Source organism: Manacus vitellinus, unplaced genomic scaffold (assembly GCF_001715985.3).
Source record: "Manacus vitellinus isolate BGI_N305 unplaced genomic scaffold, ASM171598v3 scaffold_24_pilon, whole genome shotgun sequence".
In the NCBI taxonomy this organism is placed as follows: Eukaryota; Metazoa; Chordata; class Aves; order Passeriformes; family Pipridae; genus Manacus; species Manacus vitellinus.
In genome coordinates this window covers 3,802,434-3,822,768 of record NW_021939798.1, presented here as the reverse complement: position 1 = coordinate 3,822,768, position 20,335 = coordinate 3,802,434, and the positions used below count along the sequence as shown (strand labels likewise).

The 20,335-nt window shown below is 42.4% G+C and overlaps 1 protein-coding gene across 2 annotated transcripts in view; it reads left to right on the top strand.

Moving 5' to 3' along the window:
• TBCD (tubulin folding cofactor D) overlaps positions 1–20,335 on the top strand; it is a 116,217-nt gene that overhangs the window by 88,511 nt on the left and 7,371 nt on the right. For both annotated transcript variants that reach the window (XM_029960016.1, XM_029960015.1), the window contains exons 28-34: positions 230–321; positions 1,208–1,348; positions 5,937–6,020; positions 7,366–7,524; positions 8,319–8,457; positions 15,379–15,500; positions 16,393–16,470. In XM_029960016.1, the coding sequence (XP_029815876.1) occupies positions 230–321; positions 1,208–1,348; positions 5,937–6,020; positions 7,366–7,524; positions 8,319–8,457; positions 15,379–15,500; positions 16,393–16,470 (815 nt within the window). The remainder of the gene's footprint in view (positions 1–229; positions 322–1,207; positions 1,349–5,936; positions 6,021–7,365; positions 7,525–8,318; positions 8,458–15,378; positions 15,501–16,392; positions 16,471–20,335) is intronic.

Here is a 20,335-nt window from a genome sequence, read left to right as displayed (position 1 = left end):
AGTCCTGCTTTAGTAGTGTTAATGGAAGAGCCAGAGGCTGAATTATCCCTTTGCTGTAGGACATTGTTCCAAAGGGAAGAGGGAGCCATGAGGGCCAGTCTTGGTGAGAAACCAAACTCTGTTGCCTGCTTTCTTTCATGCAGGATTGAACTCATTATGATGCAGTATCGAAATTTAACATCATAAAATACATTGGATTTAAATATCTCAATCTTTGTATCTTTCTCAGGTTTTGGAAGGTTTGAAAAAAGTTACCTTAATTTCTCCTGAAGACGTGAGCTTTGCAGAATCCAGGAGAGATGCCTTAATAGCAATTGCAAAGTATGTTCATCATCTTTATTTTTGTCTAATTGGAATTCTCTCTCTAGAATCTTTCTCGTGGTCATTCTGCTTTCTGGTGGGAGCTGGTTGCCTGAGTTTTGAAATCAGTTACACTGTGACACACAGATTTTTAAAGCAGGACTCTCTGCATCTCCATTATTCAGCTTTTTTTTTGATTCAGAGGATTATCACACACCTGAGGGTGGAGTACAGCTCTGATGGTGGTGTTAGTATTTTATCAATTAACTGACTACATAGAGTATATTTTAAAGTTTGCCTTTCCCATGGGCTGCGATTTAATGAGCTTTGATGAAGAGGAAGAATATATATTTGTATTTTTCCACAATCTTAAGAGGATTGAATTGCTTTAAAGGAATTGTGCTTTTTCTCTAGAGGAATATTTTCCATATTGACATGTCACAGTGCATTCAGAGCTAATAGTATCATAGTACACATGTATATTTTATGCTCTTAGAGTGTTACAGTGCAAAAAAAAGGCATGTCTTCAAGGTAAAGAGGTTTAATCTCAAGTTAAATGCACATTGTGTTGGCCCTTTGCTCTTCTTGCTGACTTCATTTCAGGAGAGTTCAGACTGACAGGCATGTTCCTGTGTGTAGTTTAGCAGATGTGAAAGCAACTTGCTTCCCTGCTGAGGTTTTAGCTTTACCAGTGTTCCTTTAAACCACCAAACACTGCTCAGAAATTGCCAGGTCAGATACAACTCAGGAGGCTCAGAAATATTCCTCATTCCATCTGTAGCAGATGTTACGGGCGTTTGGAATGTTAAGCCACATAACAAAGCTTCATCCTTACATTTCTCCTTGCTAGTGTTGTGATTTTGTTCCCCACTGCCTTTTTTTTTTTTTTTCTCTCCTCTCTCTAAAGGGTTTGCCAGACAGTGGGTGTGAAGGGAGAAGGATCCCGGGAGGAATTTGTGTGCAGGGATAACGTGGATGAGATTTACGCGACGCTGCTCAACGGGGTGACCGACTACACCACGGACAGCCGGGGGGATGTGGGAGGATGGTAAGGTGCCCCACAGACTGGGACCTAAACACAGGGTCAGGTTTGATCTCTAATTAAAACCTGATGTGTTTCCAAAACCCAGAAACAGAGAGCTCCCAGGCTTTTGGAGGTTTGAGCCAAGGTAGGAATCCACTGCGGGAAGAGAAGTAAAAAGTGGAAGGCGAAGGTTTGGTTGTCCCTTCCTCAAAGTGGAGGGGACTGTTGTGTTTAAAACTGAAGTTCAGGCTTATTCTGGGTTTGTGGATGGCATTATTTTTTATTAGTGAACATCAGGAATGTAATCAGTTGCAAAAAATACGGGGATTTAAAACATTACTTCTCTTTTTTTTTTGAAATAACACGTTTGGTGCTGCTTGAACTCTCCTGCTGTACATTCCTGCTGTGGGGATTTCTTACCAGGAGAGGGAGCAGCTGTATAACGTGTTATAAACGTGTTAGTGACACGTTTTCAAGGCTGGTGGCCAACTGAGATGCATAAAAACTTTATAAATTGTGCTGTGACATCACTGACTCTTTTCTAAGTTTAGGGTTTCAGTGATTTCAGCTATGAGGCTTCAAGAATAAATCATAAGTCTGTAGGAATGTATCTGCTGATGTGAAATCTATAGAATAGGTAGATTAATAAGTTAAACTTAATAAGATTAATAAGATCTTAATAACATTAAGTCTGTAGCAGTCCTAATTTTATGACATTCTTCAGTCTTCAAGGCTCCCTTAATATATAAATATTCAGTATTTAATACTGCATTCATCCGAATGCTCTATATTCCTTCAGTAACAGTGGTCTGGAAAGGCAAGTTCTAAATTCATGACCCAAAGCACTATAAAGGCTCATGTCCTTCTTTGGGTTTGTGTTTCATTTCCAAAGAAGCTCCAGTTGGGGATGTGTCATCACCTGCTGACTGGCAGTTCCTGCCATCTTTGAACGGGAGAGATCAGGAGGAGTTCGTGTTGTTCACTTCATCCTGTAGAACTCCACAAGGTGGTTACAGGGTGAGAAAACCATGTGAAATATGGATCTTAGAGACCAAGGAAATATACTCTTGTCAGGGTACTTTTTTATGTGTATTTATGAGGACAGATATTCCCAGCCTGAAACGCTACTTGTTAATAAAAATTATTAAATTATCAGAATTCAGGAATAAGTCCAATATCTGCACATTTAAAATACGTGACACTTTTGATGCTGTGTAGAAGCCTCAGAGCAGTAACACTCACTCCTTGTATAGAGGAGCCATAAACTAAGTAAATGGATGTGGTAAATTAATTTTAGTTGTCTTTTATTTGTTGGGATGTGATTTTGAGTGAAATGCTGGTTTTGAGAAAGACTCCTTAATTTTGTTACCTTAATCCATAATTTTAATTGGAAAGTTTGCAGATATATGTTACTTTTAGATATGACTCTACAGAGTATCAGCCTTGTTTAGCTGTGTGGCTGATACTGTTTGTGTGGTATGGTAATGATGTGGTAACAGAGATGTATTTGACCTGTCTGGCAACTGGTTGAAGTGTCTCAGGGTACAGAGATTTGTGTTCAGGATTATAAATTAACAACCTGTTGATAGTTCAGCTCTAGTACCTGGCTCTGCTTTTGTTACGTTCCAGGCAGGAAGAGGCAAGTGCCAGAAAAGTACTGGGAAGAAATAATTTTGCTGATTGAAAAGATTTTGTTTTCTCAGTTCATTGAAGTTGTTGTCTGACAGCGCCGAGTCACACGGGGTGTTTGTTTCAGTCATATCTGTGCAGAGTATTTGTGTGAAAAAAGTGGTTTAGACATTTTTTCAGTCACTGTCCTCTTCTTTGAAGGGTGTTTTCAACAGTAATACATGAAAGTGGCTGTGCTCAGCTGCAGCAGCCAGAGCCTGCTGGTCCCTGTCCTGACCTGGTGGAATAACAGGTGGTGCCAAATGTGCATCCTGAGAGTTTGGGAACTTTTTTGGTTAGGCTCAAATTTGTTATGTCCTGTTCAGAGCTCTGTCCTTGACTCTTGACTTCACTGTCATTATTTTATTTGGTAGCCCCAGGTTTGCTTTAAAAAAAGAAAAAAAAAATCACCATGGCATTCCCCTCTCCAGGATTCCTCATTAGGCTGGAACATGGGGCAGGTGCTGTGATGTACATTTGTAATTACTGAATAAGAGCTACTGCAGCACATCCTGAAGCCACCTCTTGCCTTGTGTAGGGAGAGGAGTTGTGATTGTGCTTTTTTTGGGCAATATGTACAAATATGCTCATGCTGGAGCTTTTCCTTGCCAGCAGTTATTGGGTGGTTTATACCACAGTTAAACCCTAGTGCTTGTGCCCTGGGAGTCACTGTTAGTGTGAGATCTCACCAATTCCAGTGTGGGTTGCAATAATTATAAATAACTGCCCTGTCTTTGCACAGAAAGGGAAGTGTCAAAGCACAAAGATATTTTGTGAAAGGTGGATAGAAGATAGATGTTTTGTGCCATGGTAGCACTGGGCAATATTTAATTGACGAGCCTTGTCCCTGTAGCATTTCACTACAATATTTACAAACATGTTGGAGAAGCACACAGGGCAGATAATCCAGCCTGAGTTAATATTTGGGTGTTTGGATTTTCCCTGTTTTCTGTAATGGTACCCAGCTCTCCAGCCTTCAGCCCTGGCTGGTGAAATTGTTGTAGGGCAGGGAAATAGTAGCACAGGGCAAGAAATCAGGGAACAGGGGGTGTGTTTGATATCTCCAGCTTAGAAGAGGAAACAAGGATGCAAACTAGTGAGGATCAAGAGCAGGTCATTCCAGCCTGTGCAAGGAGCTTGGCTTTCCCTTCTGTCAAGAGGGAGGTGAATGGGTCTCTAATAAAAGAGAGAGACAGAAAATGTAAGAGCAACAATACAGGGTGGGGAGGCAGAGAAAAGGAAGAGATACTGAGCTTTGTGCTTTCAAAATGAGGCAGATACTGGAGTAGATAAGGACCTGGCTGGGTATAATGAGGTATTCAACCCAACTTCCACATCTGAGAGCTCCCACTGCAGTTCCCCACACCTATTGTTTATCCTTAGTCTGCGTCTTCATTTCAAAACAAAACAAAACAAAGTGGAGTTTTTCAAAGAAGTCCCGAGAAAATTAAATTCCCAAACACCCATGAAAATTCAGATGTGCTCTGAGCACTAGATTATTTTTTTTTTTGAGCTTCTTGGGCAATTTCAGCCAAAACCAAGTCAATAAACACGTAAATCAGAGGGGGAAGGGGAATTCTTTCTCATGGCACATTGTTGGCTGCTGAAGGCTTTTGTGGCCTCTCAAATATCAATGTTTTCTCATTCTGTTTATTCTAAACCATTGACTAAGGTGGAAAGATATGGCAAGAAATGCCATTTCTCTGGAGAGACCTTGTCTTTGGTGTGTAATTTTTGTCTTTCTGTAGTGGAATCATGGGAAAGTTTCACCAACTTTACTCCCCATATGCAAACTTTACCTTTCTTTTGACAGGTTGTTTGCTGGGACATGTCTGATCTGTCTGCAGGTGTTAGACATGAATATCCAAGTCAGATACTGTATGAAAAACTAGGAAAACATACCTTGCTGAAAGACTGCCAAACTTGTATTGAGCTACTTTGGAAAAAGTGATGTAATTTACCTTTTTTACCATTATAACAAATGTCCCACCCAGTTTTAGATTGCATCTGCAGCTATTTGGAAAATAGAGGAGTATTTCTTTTCACAGGAGGCAGGTGTACCTTTTCAAATACGTTTTTTCCCCCCTTTTTTTGAGTTATTGTTTTGAAAGGATGACATTGCCATGAGTGACTTAATGTGATGAACATGTTGGCCTGGACTCCTGCAGGGTCATGTAACCCACTGAGGATCTTTGGTATTGCCCTTGTCTGAAGAAAGAAACCACTCTTAACAGCTCATGGATTGACAAGGCATTTGGTTTAAAACAAGCATATTGCTCTTTTTTTTTTTTAATTGAAATTACACTCTTTTTTTAATTGATATTTAGACATTTTGAAGGCAACAGATCTTCACCATCTAGGCATGACACACTTCAACCACAACTTTAGCCAGTCTTTTTCTTAAAACTAGTTATCATTTAACATAGAGATTTAAGCCATTCTGAGTCACATTTTTTTAACTGTTGGTAATATTAAGCTTGAAAATTTACAAGAATATGATACTCTTAGCAGTGCTTAAATAGCTGAATGTCAAAATGTGGGTTGGCCTTTTTAAAAAAGAATTTGAAGCAGGCAAAGCACTTAAGTTTAGATGCATCTACTTGCACACTGAATATTACTAATCATTATCAATTTTAACTTTCTTAAAATAAAGAGCAAACCTGGTGACATCTGGCTGGAATGAAAAACAGGATGGTGAGGCAGGGGCTTGCCTGGAAGCTGGGATGACTGTTGTACCCTCGGTGCCAACATGAGCTCCATTTCACAGTGTGGGGCTTGGGGGGGCAGCTCTGTGCACTCCTTTTCCTCCCAAGATATGGTGACAGATCTCAGAGGTCATTGCTTTAGTAATTGTGAATTTTTTCCAGTGTCTTAGCTTAATTACTGATGTATTTGTTTAAATAAAGCCTGATGCAGCCCTTCTGGTGTCTCTCTGTTTCCACAGGGTGCGTGAAGCTGCCATGACCAGTTTGATGGAGGTGACGCTGCTGCTGGTCCAGAACGAGGCAGAGTTAATTAATGCCAGCATGTATGTAATTGTGCTGTTTCTGTGTCCCATCCCCTAGAACTACATTCCAGGCCATACAGGAAAGCACTGCTGGTACACTGTGTACTTACTCCCTTACTGAGTGTGACAGAACCTTTGGTAGGAGTGTGTCGAGCCCACGCAGATGTGGAGGATGTTGTGTCTGGTTTTCAGAGACTGATTTATTGAGAGAACCTGGATGGCAATCCCACCTTGGAAGTAAAACATACCTGTGGGATTTGGGCTATACCTACCACCTCTGTGGAGTGTTGTTCACTTTAATACAAAACAAACCCTCCCACTTATCCTCAGCATCACATCAGTGATTTGGAATGTGATCAAGTGCAGGGATGAGTTTGCTTTTGTTTCTTTGCAGAATTATTAGGAAGGAAATACAGAAAAAAGGTCATTTACACTGAGATCCTGATTTCTAATTTTGTGATACAGTACTCCTAATTACAAAAAAATTAATGATAATTACCAGTTTTCAAGTGTAGCTTGAGCTGCAGCAAAACTTTCCTGATAGTGGTGTTGGTTTATGGACAGAACATGCCAATGGTTACCTGAATATATACATGATTTGGTTTTTAATAAAAGAAAAAACCACAAACTTTGAAGGACACTTAAAAGGAAAATCCTGGGTTTCCTAGGAATACACTGTTTTTCAGGGGTTTCCTCCTCTTAATCTGTTGCAGTCAGAGATGATCCACAGGAAACTGAGGAAACCATTCCTGCCAGCTGGATCCCGTTTTCTAAATATTCTGGGTCTTGCTGTAACTGAAGGCACTTTAGCTGGTTTTACTGTCATTATTTGTCCTCTCTGAAGGGGTAAAAGGGCCTTGTGGGACACAGTATTGTAGCTGGGAGCTCAGTTATGAACATAAGCAAAATAGGATATTGTTAAAAACTAGCCAGAGTTGAAGAAGTTGTTTATTTGGAATATCTGAGATTTAGGATAGACCTTGTCCTCTGCTATGTGTGCAGTTTTCTACTCAGAAGTGTGCTTTTCTCAAGGTTCCTGCTCTATCTCCATCAGAAATGTAGCAGTTCCTCCAAACCATAAAACACTTTGTTATTTTTTTGGATGAAAAGAGGAGCAATAAGTGTAAAAGGTGGATAAAAAACTATGTAACATTAATGTCATGATGGCTTTTGATTAATATTGATCTATGGAAAATAAACCTTTAAGATTCTGGCACCATATGGGTGTCTTAAATCATTTTCAGGCTCATGCTGAAAAAATTAAACCAGAATAGTTTCATAGCAGGATAGTTTTGATTTCACTGAAACAATTTAAATACACATTCTGCTGCTTAAATGATGTGATTAATTTTTTTCTCCTTTGTAGCTGCAGGCAGATTATGTGCTGGCTGGCTCAACAGTCAGCTGAAAAAATAGATAAATTCCGAGCTCATGCAGGATCTGTGTTCCTGACCCTCCTGCACTTTGACCATCCTCCAGTTCCACACATCCCTCACAGACAAGAGCTAGAGAGGATATTTCCAAGGTAAGATGTTGAAAAACATATCCTAAACCAGTGAGATAAAAAATAAATGCACACAATTAGACCTAACACACACTATCTGATGTAAATTTTGGGCCCAAATGCCCAGGCTGTGTGTGGAGGAATATCTGGTGCTATTAGTCAGGGTTTCACTGAGGTGTCCTGTCAATATGCATGAACACAGTTTTTTCCTTGACTGGAAAGCACTGACTGTTCATAATAGTAATTTTTAATTAATTATAGTATTTTAACCAAGCTTTAGTTGAAGTAGTTTTCCAAGATGGACTTTCTAGTTGAAGCAACAGTGAGAGCAGCTCATTCCTGAACGGTGCTGCTGGTACCTGATTGGGATGAGGAACATCCAGCTCTGTGTCCTCATTCTGTGTGTTCAGGAGAATCACAACCTGCTCTGTCTGTGAGGCTGCTGATGGAGCTGGGAGTGGGGGGGTGTTGGTTTTTCCTGGGATAAGTCTGTCTTTGGATCAGTCTTTGCGTAGCTGTTGATGGGAGAGAGCTCAGAATGGAACTCCAGGAAGAGAACTTGTTTTCCGTGTGTAGAGAAAAGTGCCTGGGAAGAGGAAACTGTGATTCCAATTCCTTATCTGGATCAGGAGAAGGACTTGGAGTGGCTGAAGTGGCACTGGCAGTGGCTGAAGCTTTGATTTGTGTTTTCCCCATATGCTCAAAGACCAGTGTTCAGTGTCCTTCACTGACACGGAGGAGCTGTCCCAGGAACACGGGGAGAAGAAAGGCAGAGCACACATACGAGATTATTTTTCTCCTTTCCCTTTCCCCAGGTCAGAGAAGGAGACTCTGAACTGGAATGCTGCATCTGAAGCCTTCCCCAGGATCACCCAGCTCCTGGCACTGCCAACCTACCAGTACTTTGTGCTCCTGGGGCTCTCAGTGTCCGTGGGGGGACTCACAGAGACCACGGTAAGAGCAGAATTTACCTCGAGTGTCAAGTGCCTGCCAGTGGATGTTGCAGGTGGTGATTGCACTGAGAATTCAGGGGTTTTTTAAAGAAATCAAGTCATGCTTTTAAATCTGATGGGTTTCTTATTTATAATCTTTAAAAGGAACAAGGAGTGAGGGTGCTTTGTTTCTCCTTTCCTGGCCTGACAGAACCCAAGAATTCCAGGCTCTGGGGTCCCTCAGCTCCCAGCTCTCTGCTGACTCTCCCAGCTGGGAACAGAGGCAGAGCCCTCAGCTCAGTGCAAGGTGATGGCTCATCTCAAATGAGGTGAAAACCTGTTTTCATTTGTCACCTGATGCAACTGTTAACTATTCGTTGTCCGTGTGTGTTAACAGTATTCACAGATTTATTTTTTTTATATTTTTATACATTTTCTACTGAAGTACCAGTGAGATGCCAGAAGTTCCATTACTTGAAAGAAATATCATTCAAGTCTCAATCCTCTGAGCTTTGCAATCACTCTTTCATTCTTCTGGCACGAACAATCTCTTTAGCACTGACTTTGGCAGTCTGTTATGCTGCCAAATTCTTCCCAACTTTGTTATCATTTTAGTGTATCCTTCTGTCCTTATATTACAGCTTGCATTGGTAGTTTCAGAATTCTTGGTTTCAAGATATTTGGCTTCCAACGTTTTTGTAATTTGATGTAGCCAAGGATGTAAAATACAAGAAAACTGTTGGGGTAAAGACATAGTTCAATATGATACCACAGAAATATCAGACCAGTAACAGAATATTTTGGACTGTCAGTTGAATCTTTAACTCCCAGTGGTCCTGTAACAGGAGGAGGTTGTGAGTCAGCACCCCAACAGTGGTTAAGTGTGTTTCTAATTAAGATTTTCATCTCAAATTAAGAGAGTTGGTAGAAAAGTGAAAAGTATTGGGAAACAGTTTTTGTGGAGAGGGAGCAGCTCCTGCTGGGTCGAAGGAAGAAGGAGATAAAATCACTTTGAGCTTGTGGCTTCCCCTTCTCAGCCACAAAAAGCCCAAATGTTGGGGGTTTTTGCCTACTGTTGTGGGTTCTGCTCTTGGGATCAAGAGAAGTCCATAAGCCTTTGGGTTTGATGTAGCTGAGTATTTGTTGTCAGTGCAGTCTCATGTATTTGAACCAATTCTGAGCATTTTAATGTTTCTAAAATGGCAACTAATTATATAGCAACGGCTATTTTAAAACTCTGGAAACGTGTGTGTATTGGTTTGTGACAATAATTATGGGACAGACAATGTAACTCTTAACAGATTTCGTTAATGGCAAACATGCACATGAAATTCAGCTTTCAGTCAAACACAATTATGGGAGGCTCCACCAAAACCAAAGTTATTTGTGTAAGTATAAAAAAGGAGGAAAGCTGTGGGGACACAGACATTCTGGCTGCTAACTGAGGTCAGGGGAAAATTCTTATTCAACATTTTAACTTTTTTTTTTTTCTTTTTTTTAAAGTCTTGGGTGCATTTGGTTTTGAAAAGTGGAAACAGTTTGGTTACTTGTAGCTCCCTGCCCTTGTTGCCACCAGCCAGCGTGCAAAGGGAAACCTTCAGCACTGTTTTCAGACTGATTTTTGAAATGTTAACTTTCTGTGACCCTGCAGTTTTCCTTAACGCTAAAGGCTCGTTCCGGTTAAAATATTCTCAAGGGCTTTGGCTTCAGAAAGATGAGGATCTAATTCTCTTTGGAGTCAGCTGGAAGTGCAAGGGAGGCTCCAAGTACAGGGTACTTACACTTGGGATTATAGATGTGTGGTGAATTACATTTAATATCTAAAATGTGATATAGAAATTAAAATCGATGTGTTTTGTAATAACTTGTGTTCCAACTACTCTGTCAAAGCCTGTAGCTGAATATCCAGGGACTGATTTAAAACATTAACAGCAAATTTTGAGAACTGCTCTCTATTAAATCCATATGATAGAAGCAGATTTTTAAAATCTCGGATGAAGGAAAAGGATTATTCAAATATGTGTTCTTGCAGTAACATGTTCTTGTGACTCTTCCCTCTCTTAAAAAATATCTGTGCACATACTCACATGGACATGGAATTTGGAAAGTTAGGAGGTTCTTTTATATACTGCAAGGTAATCTGAGTTCAAATGTCAGTTTGTCTTTCAGTCATCTCAGGGAATTAGCAGGAGAAAGGCTCTGTTGTAATTCCGTGGTCAGTGGCTGTTTTCCCCCAGTTAAAATTGCTCAGCAGTATATTTAGCAGGAGTAGTTCTTTGTTTGGCTTTTTAAAGAGATTTTTCTGGAATGAGCCGTGTGGGGTCTCTGAAGAGTTTTGGTGGAAGGATTGTAGCTGGAGCATTGGAAGGAATCTGGAAAAACAGAAGATGTCATTCCCTGTGGGATTTGGCACTCTGCTCCATCGCCACGGTTCAAAGGGCACTTTCTCTGTGTAAAAGAATCTTCTAATTATCCATCTGGCCCACAGTGATGCATATTTCTTATGGCTGCATGAAACCCCCCTCAGTGAGTGGAGATCAGGACTGTACAATGCTGCTCTTTCTCCAGGGCTCAAACCCTGCAGTTGCAGGGGTCAGGATATAATTTGAGATATTTTTATTATTGAACTACGCTACATTTCTAATTCTGTTGAAGCACAGAATGTCCTGTTATTCCCCTTCCCCCCATAAGGAATGAAAATTACATTTTAAAATGTTATAGAAACTCTAAGTAAAACTTTTAAAAAAAAAAGGAAGCAACCTATTTTGTACATTAAAAAGTTCCTCCCAGTCCAGTAGCAGGGCTGTGTTACTGTGTTAGATCATACAAAGGAAAATGTTGGGACACTTGTAGATGATGCTCTAAAACATCTGGTTACTGGGACAAATTGTATGCAAATTAATGCATATTTGGTTTGAAGAAACAGGCCCTAAATCCTGTTTCCTTTGTTGACAATTCTTGAGCAAAATACACTTGAGAATAATTCCTGGAATTCTTTTCTTAAAGGGAAAAAGTAGTGTGACTTATGATATTCATACTTCACGTAAAGTGTCCCTGGTTTGAATCTCAGAGTTATTGGCCTCCAAAGTTTTGATTTATTGAAAAAATTTTGTAAGTAAAACAAAGGGGACATGGTTTCACTTGGGCTAATGTTTAAATGATGCACAGTTTTTTTCTGCAGTTACTGTGAAAACAGCTACTGCCACTTCAGAGCTGTAAATGTGTCGGGATTAGAAATGATCCAACCCCGGGGTTATTTATTGAGCGTGACGTGGTTCCGGCTGCACCAGGGCCTGGTCTGGCCCTGAGAAGGTCTTGCCCTGTGGAAATGCTGCTCAAAAACTGCAGGTTTTGGTACATCTGGTTGTGTCTGGGCTTTCCCAGGAGTTCCTCACTTGGCTTCCATTTGGGGGCATTGGGGGCAGAGGCTGAATTTTGTGAGGTTACCTGGGGCTCCCAGGAGACTGGTTAGATGGGAGAGGGACACCCACTGGGGTCTGTCCATCTACTGAACATCTCCTATCCAGAATCTTCCTTTTTCATCATATGCCACTGGCTTTTTCATCAGGTCTGTCAAGATAGTGCTGCAAAGTACAAACCAGAGCCCATGTGTGCACTGGGCATCTTAATCACTGGTGGGTGACAGGGATTTTGTGTGTTCTGTTACAAACTGGGATTTTGGATGCTCTTACAAACTGGGATTTTGGATCCTGTTTTATAAGCTGGATGCCTAAGCTAATTTTTTTTTTGGCCATATCATTCCCACCTGCTGCCTCAAAACTGGTTTTAGAAGTATTGTGCTTCGGTTTTGCTGGGAACAATTTCACGAAGGTTTGTGCCCAGAGCTGCACGTGCCTTTCCACTTACTGGAGCTACACTTCCTCATACTTTCCCATGGTTCAGGAGATAAAATCCTTAGCACTTTATTTTATCATCAGATGAATGGTCCCTTTGAACACTTCACTGTATCATGTATTGCCTGTCACTGCAGTATCTGCTGTTGGTTTAAATGTTGGAAGAGTCGAGCCTTGGCAAACCCTGTTTTTACTGTTTCATAAGAGCAAGGTCATTCTCAGGCCTCCTCTCAAATTTGTATCCAAAGTTGTCCCAGTTCCAACCCATTAACCTCCTAATTTCCTCTCCCAGTCCTTGTGGAACCCCAGGGAAAGGTAAATGTCACACGTTTGATGTGAATTTGTGATCTGCATAGATGAGGAAGACATTTGGAAATGCTCTTCTCTGCTGTACTCAGGAACAATTAAGGAGGTAGCTCAGACACTGAGGATTGTTCACCTGGGGGGGAAATCAGGGGATTTAACTTGTTCATGTCATGTTACCTTGTTATGTTGGAGCTTCTTCCAGTAGTTCCTGTGATCTATACTGACTGTTGGGAAAATGTCCCATTTTTAAATCTCCCAAGCAATTATGTGATGGCTTATCCATCCCATCCCATTATATTGTTTGATTCCTGGCTGTCTGCATCCTCCAGTGTTTCTGATATCCTGCTGCTCTGCCTTGGCTCTGCCCAGCTCTGGAGCACCCTACCTGTACCCGTGCTTGTTGCCCTTTTCTTTCGTGCCCATTCTTGCCTTTTCAGTCATTTGAATTGCAGGAAAAGCATTGAGTCATTCAGCTTCCTTCAAAGAATGGTGTGGGATCCCCGAGGTAGTTTAAGAGACAAAAGAAATTGGAGAGAAAATGACACCTTTTTAAGATCTTCTTCTGAGATGGGCTCCTACAGGTCCTTTCTTCTGCTTATCATTGATCTCTGCTCATGGAAGGTGCCAAGTCAAAATATTTCTCCTTTATTTTGGTTTAAAGGGCAATATATAATGATTAAACAGATTTTAAATTTTCAGGAAATCTTTTTTACAGTTCTATATCCTGTAAAGACCTTTCAGTGTCAGGACCCAGTTTATACTGGGCACACAGGGACACACCAGCATTGCTTTTGGAATGTGAAAGAAGCACACTGGGGGCAGTTCAGTGTAGGTGAACATTGTACAAACTGTACAAATGTTTTAACAATTTCACTCTGATTTGACTGTCATTTTGGAACTCAGAATAACCGAGTAATTTCTTTCAGTTGCTTTCTAAAGAAATATTTGTGCTCCTGCTTTGCCCAGGAGGTTTCACTACAGAAAAAATTGTTAAGGTAGCAGGCTGCTGCTTCCCAGGATTGCTGGGCTGTGCTGTTTGCACGTAGGACAAAGCTTTGGGAAACTAGTTCAGAGTTTTGATTCAAGGCTAAAATGTTCTTGTTGTACTGATGCACCCATAAATGTTACTGGTATGAAATTTAACTGAGAGAAAATGTTTATATAGAGATTCCTCTCATTTGTTTTTGGGAAGACGTTTGTGACATTTCTCACTCTCATCCAGTATTTTCTTTTCTTTTCTTGATGAAATGGTCAGTCCTCTGAGAGGCTGAATGAGCCATCAAAATGCTCTGTGTGAGCTTCAGAAAGAAAATCTCCCCTGACTGCACAGGCTGACTTACACTGCTTACAGCCCCCTCTTGACCCAGCAGAAAAATCATTTGAACTAAAACTAAAAGAAGTTGGTATTGCAGAACTGATCCACCCCACCTGCCCTTCCCACAGCCCCCCCAACCACCACCCCCTTCCCCAAGTGACGTGACCAAACCCCAGCAGGACAGATAATACTCACATCAGAGTCAGGAGGATTCAGGAATCTGATTAGGTTCATCCTTGATGAGATGTTTTCCTTTGAGGTAATTTCTGTAACAAAAAAACCCCACAAACAAACCCACCAAATTTTTTTTCTCATCCTCAAGGGAAGTAAATTATTTTTTAAAATTATTTTTATTTATTAATAATTAATAAATGCTGGAAACTAAAATTCCAACCTGTTCCAGAAGTGGAAACTCTCAGCATTAGTAGTGATGGTGGTGGAGCCTGTTGCAGCCCTCTTCCCTCGGTTCCAGGGTGCACTGTGAGCTGGGGGAGGGCACAGATCCCCCAGGAAAGGGGGGTTCCACAGCAGACTGTGGCTGCTCCCCTCCCACACAGCAGGTCCTTGAGAGAGCAGCCAGCCTGGTGAACATGGCAGCTCCTTGAGATCATGGAAACATGGAATGGTTTGGGTTGGAAGGGACATTAAAGCTCATCCAGCCGTGGGCAGGACCCCTTCCACTAGCCCAGGTTGCTCCAAGCCCCGTCCAGCCTGGCCTTGGACACTCCCAGGGATGGGGCAGCCACAGCTTCTCTGGGCAAGCTGTGCCAGGGCCTCCCCACCCTCAGCCAAGAATTCCTTCCCAATCTCCCATCTAAGCCACGGGGAGCTGTGGAGTGACCCTGCAGCCTGTAATGGGTCACAGCTGGTGGAACCCCATGGCCCGTGCCCAGCTGAGCTCTGAGCATCAGCACTGACCCCTCCCCTGCCATCTTTCTAAGTTGGCTGATTAGCACAATAAAGTTAAACCAACAGTCATTATTTCTGAGTTGTTTTTAATTTTTAACCCGAGTTTACTGCTGGTTTGTGTGGCCAGCAGCTTGTCTGCATGGTTCAGTTCCATCAGCTGTTTAGTAAATATTACCTGGTGAACTCCTTGTGTGCTTTTTAACTTTCAGAGTCATAACAGTGTTATTACTTGAAGTGAAGCAGGATAATCATAGTGGTTTGGGGATGTTTTGTTTTGGGAGAAAAAAAATAACAAACCTTTAATGTGGTCTTTTTTCCTGCAATGGCAAAACTTAAAAAGTTAAAAAGACTTCTTCCTTGAAAAAGGATTACTGGATGTAAAGTAGCCATGGTCCTGTTGGATATTGTGATTTATACATGTGGCTGCTGCTGGAATTGTGTTCCCAGTGCAGGGGTGCTCCTCAGTGGGCAGGGACAAGGCAGTCCTGCACAAACAGTGTCTGTGTGTGTGGCACTGGGGTTTTTCCCTGTCCTTCATTGGAGATTCCTTCTGTTCCAGCTCAGATACTCTGCCCAGAGCCTGTTCGACTACATGAAGAAAATCCAGGGTGATCCCAGTGCTCTGGAGAGTTTCTGTGAGACGTTGCTAAAGGTCTTTGAGGACAACCTGCGGAATGACCGGTAATGGATTGCCTTGGCTTTTCTCCCTTCAACAGCAGGTGTTGGAAGTCAGATGTGTGGCACATCAGTTTAAATCTGCCTAGATGGGGTGTGTCTAGCCATGTGCATTTGCTTTAGCACATCTGGTTTTTGGAACAGCACGACCTTTGGTAAAATGTGTAACCAAGGGGTGACGGTAAAATATTTTGCATATTCAGGTTTTACAATCATAGAGTGGTTTGGGTTGGAAGGGACCTTAAAGCTCATCTTGTTCCACCTCCTGCCATGGGCAGGGACACCTTCCACTCTCCCAGGTTGCTCCAAGCCCTGTCCAGCCTGGCCTTGGACACTTCCAGGGATGGGGCAGCCACAGCTTCTCTGGGCAACCTGTGCCAGGGCCTCCCCACCCTCACAGGGAAGGATTTCTTCCTAACATCTCATCTAAACTTACTCTCTTTCAATTTGAAACCATTCCTCCTTGTCCTAACGCTATTTTATTTGTATTTTGTTTCTTAACTGTTGAAATGAAAACATGGCTGTGGTTATTTCTGTTGGTTCATTTGTTGTTGTAACTTCTGACCCAGTCTGTGGAATACATTGTTTATATTCTAGAAAATAAATTAATATTTTTCTGCTACTGTTAATTGTGTTTTCAGGACCCTGCGAGTGTAAAGCAGGAGTGTTGTTAATAAGTTTTTTTCCTTTTGGCTGGGAGGGAGTGTCCCCTCAGCCAAGGAGGGTGGTTCAGCCAACACACACAAGTTCCCGAGCAACCCTCCTTGTGTAAGTCAGGGTTCTAATTTTAATATGTGTAGGCACATAGGATGTTTCTTTCTTTGCTTCTGATTAAAAATAGTGTATATCTGTGTGCCAGGGAATGTATTTACATTGTTGAATCATTTTCTTTCCTCAGGGTGTCTGTACCTCTCCTGACAATGCTGGACCAGCTGCTGGCAAATGGCTGCTTCGACACATTCACTGAGCAAGAGAAGTAAGTTGCTGGATGTCTTTTTGGTTTATTTTCCACCATCCAAATGGCCTCTTAAATCTTACCCTGGGCGCTGCTGAGTGTTCTTCTAGGTGTGGGTGCACAGAGCTCCAGATGTGAGTGTATATTGTAGTGTTTTCATTTTCCTGAAGTGGGACAGCTGAGACCCTTGAAAGGCTCTCAAAATCTTTGACTCTCACATCAGTTACTGGTTCATTGTTTAACAACCAGGACATTAATCAAAGTCAATTTACATGTTTTACATGGCATTCTTGCCTTCTCCAGCTTCCTAAATCCATGCCATTGGGGTGCATTTCTTGCTGTACTGGGAGCCTTGAGCACTGGCAGTGTCCTGGTTTGATGCTGCAGAACAGTGTGTGCCTAGAGGCTATGGCTTCCCCAGTCCCACTGCCTTGGTTAATGTGAATATCTCTGAAGAAGTTAATTAAGATTCTAATAGGAATAATAAAAAAGGCACGTCTCAACTCTTTCCCTCCCAGGTTCAGTCTTCTGGAAAGTATTTAGTTCAGGAATGGATAAGCATGAGTAAGATATTCCAATATGAAATCATATTTTTTTGCAGATGTTTCAGAAAAGAATTATTTTAATTTCAGTAATATTAAAATCTATTCCACAAGCTCTCCCAGGCAGCATCTTGGCACATCTACAGATGTTTGCAGAATTGTACAACGTGGATCCTATGAGCACATATCCAGGATTGGGAATCTGTTGGTTCAAGAATTGCTCACAGCAGCTAAATTTGAAAAGCATTTATCATTCTTAAAGTTTTAATTGAGCCTACTCTTGTCTTGAAGTGTGGTTTTAGATAATCTTTCTTAAATTGCATTTGGCAGTCTCTGTTTGAATGGGAATTTAAAATGAGTCAAAGACAGATGGAATGAATATTACTTGTTCATTTTGTAATCATGCCAGGGATTTGGGGCTTCCACACAGGCTCCAGGCTTCCCTGTTGGGGAAGGTGATAGATTATGGGTGGAAATCCCAGGTAAAGTCTTGTCTCCCACGTCAGGGGTCACTAAACAAAAAGCACATGGTGGCATCGCTGCCTTTGCTGTGTGGCAAAGACACAACCCTGTGGTGCCTTTGTGAGGCTTTGTGTAAAAAGACCTGAAATAAAATCCAGGGTGATTGGGAAGGAAAGATTTTGAAGCTGATCCTGAGGTATTTCTTCCAGTTTGATGATGAAACCAAAGAAGAAAATTAATAATGAAACAGCCAAGTGGATCATTCTCATGTCAAGAGAGTGAAGTGCTGGCCTGAACTTGTTGTCGTAGAGTCCTGGAAGGGCAGAGCTCAGGAGAGTTTGGAGACAGCTAAAAAAGATGGAGGGTTTAGTTCCTGCATGTGACAGTGTTTTGGTCACATAGGTGCCTCCTGGAGCAGAGGTGACCAAGAGTGAGTTACTGTGGATCCTTCACAGGGAGCCAGGTGAATGCCCCAGGCTCTGCTGTGCTCTCAGAGCCCCTGTGTGGATCAGCACATGGATGGATGAGCCCAAAATTACATTAGGGCAACATGTGCATTTTGTTACTCTGGTGTATGTCCTTTGGGTGCAGTTAGGGATGGAAACACTGATCCTGGCTCTGAGAAATACAGCACAGAATGAGCCTGAAAATTGAGACACATCCCAGTGGCCTGAAAAGGCCACATTGTGCCTGCAGTGTCAGGTAGTTTTCAGATAGAGTGTGACTGAAGTAAGAGGGCTGAGATACATGCTTGTCTTTTTCCCTGTGGTGTTTGTTTCCCATTTAATCTCCTTCCCTCGTTTTTTACCACATTGGTCTGGCTAGAGTTTTAGCAAGGGAATTGGGATCTAGGATGTCTGGCATCAGGATTATGCCTAAACCAGCAGCTTAACAGGCAACTGTCACACTATAAAAAGGTATCTGCAAATGCATTTTGAAGTTTCAAATGGAAATTGTGCACTGTCCTGGAGCTTGGTTTTCTAATAAAACATCAGCAGTCCAGAGTGGGTAATATCCAGCAGTGCTTAATTTAACCAGGATTAGGAGCTGGATCAGTGTGATCCCTGTGAGGAGCTCAGTGCTCCAGTTAAAACCAGTTGCCACAGGGTGTCACTCCTGCCCTGCACAGGCAGAACCTGCCGGGCATTTTCCTGCCTCTTCACACCCTGCAGCTCATAAAGTTTGGAATACAAAGCTGGACATTTCTGGTGTCGTTTTTCAGCTGAATCTCAGTGTTGGGGAAGCTCTGTGTGCCTGGTGTGTGATCTCTGCAGGAGGACAAGTGAACCCCTTTCTCCTGAATGCTCGTGCTTAAGTGAGGTGCATTTGCCATGTGGGGTTGTTGCTCTGCCAGGGCCCTGCTGAACCTGCCAGCAGGCTGGGAAGTGTGGGGTGAATACCTGTCCTGTAGGGTTGGAAATGAATCAGCTTTAGTGTCACTGGGGTCATCAAAAGGCTTTTGGAACCAGTTTCTCTGTTGTACCTGGCTTAGTTTGAGCTGTAGTGTGAAAAGAGCAGCTCTGCCTGTCATTTTCCAGGCTGTTATTTCTTCTTTGTCTTAAGGTGACAAAAACCTGTGTGACCAGCACGAGAAGTTCCCCCTCCCTTGCCCTGGAGTGGTTTGTATCACTGCATGAGGAATGGCACTGGAGAACTGCAGTGGGTTGAAAGTGCCTTTCTCCCAGTCAGCTCGAGGTGGTTCCTCAGTCTGTTTTGCTGTGTGCTCACAGATTGGGCCAAAATAAGAAGGGTGTGTGGAGAAAAGTGGGGGGCAAACCATTGCCCTGGGCAGCAGGGCAGGTGTGAGCTGGACCAAAGTGTTGGTGATGCTGCAGCATCCCTCACCTGCTGCTCCCCCTGCCCCGTGTGCCCTCCCAGCCCCACAGGGCAGCAGGTCTCAGCTGCAATGTCCTTCCTTCTCCTGGTCATAAACCCCAAACCTCCTGATCCCATCCCTCTGTACAATTTGTGGAGTTGCACCCATGACAGTGTAGGGAGTGTTCATGGATTAGGGAGTGCTGGAGGCAACGGGCACACAAACAGAACAGCTTTGGAATGGCAATTCAGGGTCTAATGCTTTCTGGAGTAGTAGTGGCATTTCTCTTCCTCATTGTATGTATTTTACATATTCAACAGAAGCATTCAGGTATTCTCTCTATACTTTTTCTGGTGATCTTGCAGTGCTGTAAGATGGTGTGTGATCTCCAACTGGAGATTTCTATGTATTATGTGGATTTTTATTATCCTGTGGATTTTTTTTAAGCAGTTCTACTGCTATTGCATAACAAGCCATAAAGCAAAGATCTGGCAGTGGCTGGTGGCTGTTCCGGGGCCACCCTGAGTGGCACTGCTGAAACCCAGTTCACCTGGAGAAGGGAAAACCAGCACCTTTTGGCAGCACCACGTGTGCCCAATTTACATCAATGCAGAGACTTCAGACTGATCCCTTTTCCTGAGAGCCAACGCTGTTCCTGCTGGCACAGTGCCCACACAGGAGAAGGAATTTTCTCAATTTCCTTTACAGAGGCCAAGCTATTTGAGTCATCTGAGATCACACATAGGTTAGGTTTGGTTATTGCAAATGTGGAATTGGCAGTTGACAGAAAGGAAAGTGCATCTGTTTTTAACACAAAATGCTGCTCGTGAGGTTCCGTGTGTTAAATTTATTCCAGATGCTCTTGTTCCAATTGGTCTCTTTGTTGCTCCACTTCCCAGTGATGTCCCTGTTGTTCAACTGGTTTAAATCTCACCTAATTCACTACATTGCCTGGTCTGTGCTGAGAGCCAGGCATGCACTGCAGGGATTGTAATTAGCTGTCTACACAGGGTCTTTGTGTAATTGGGGCTGGGAGAAGGAGGAGTTCCACCAAGGTAAAACAGAA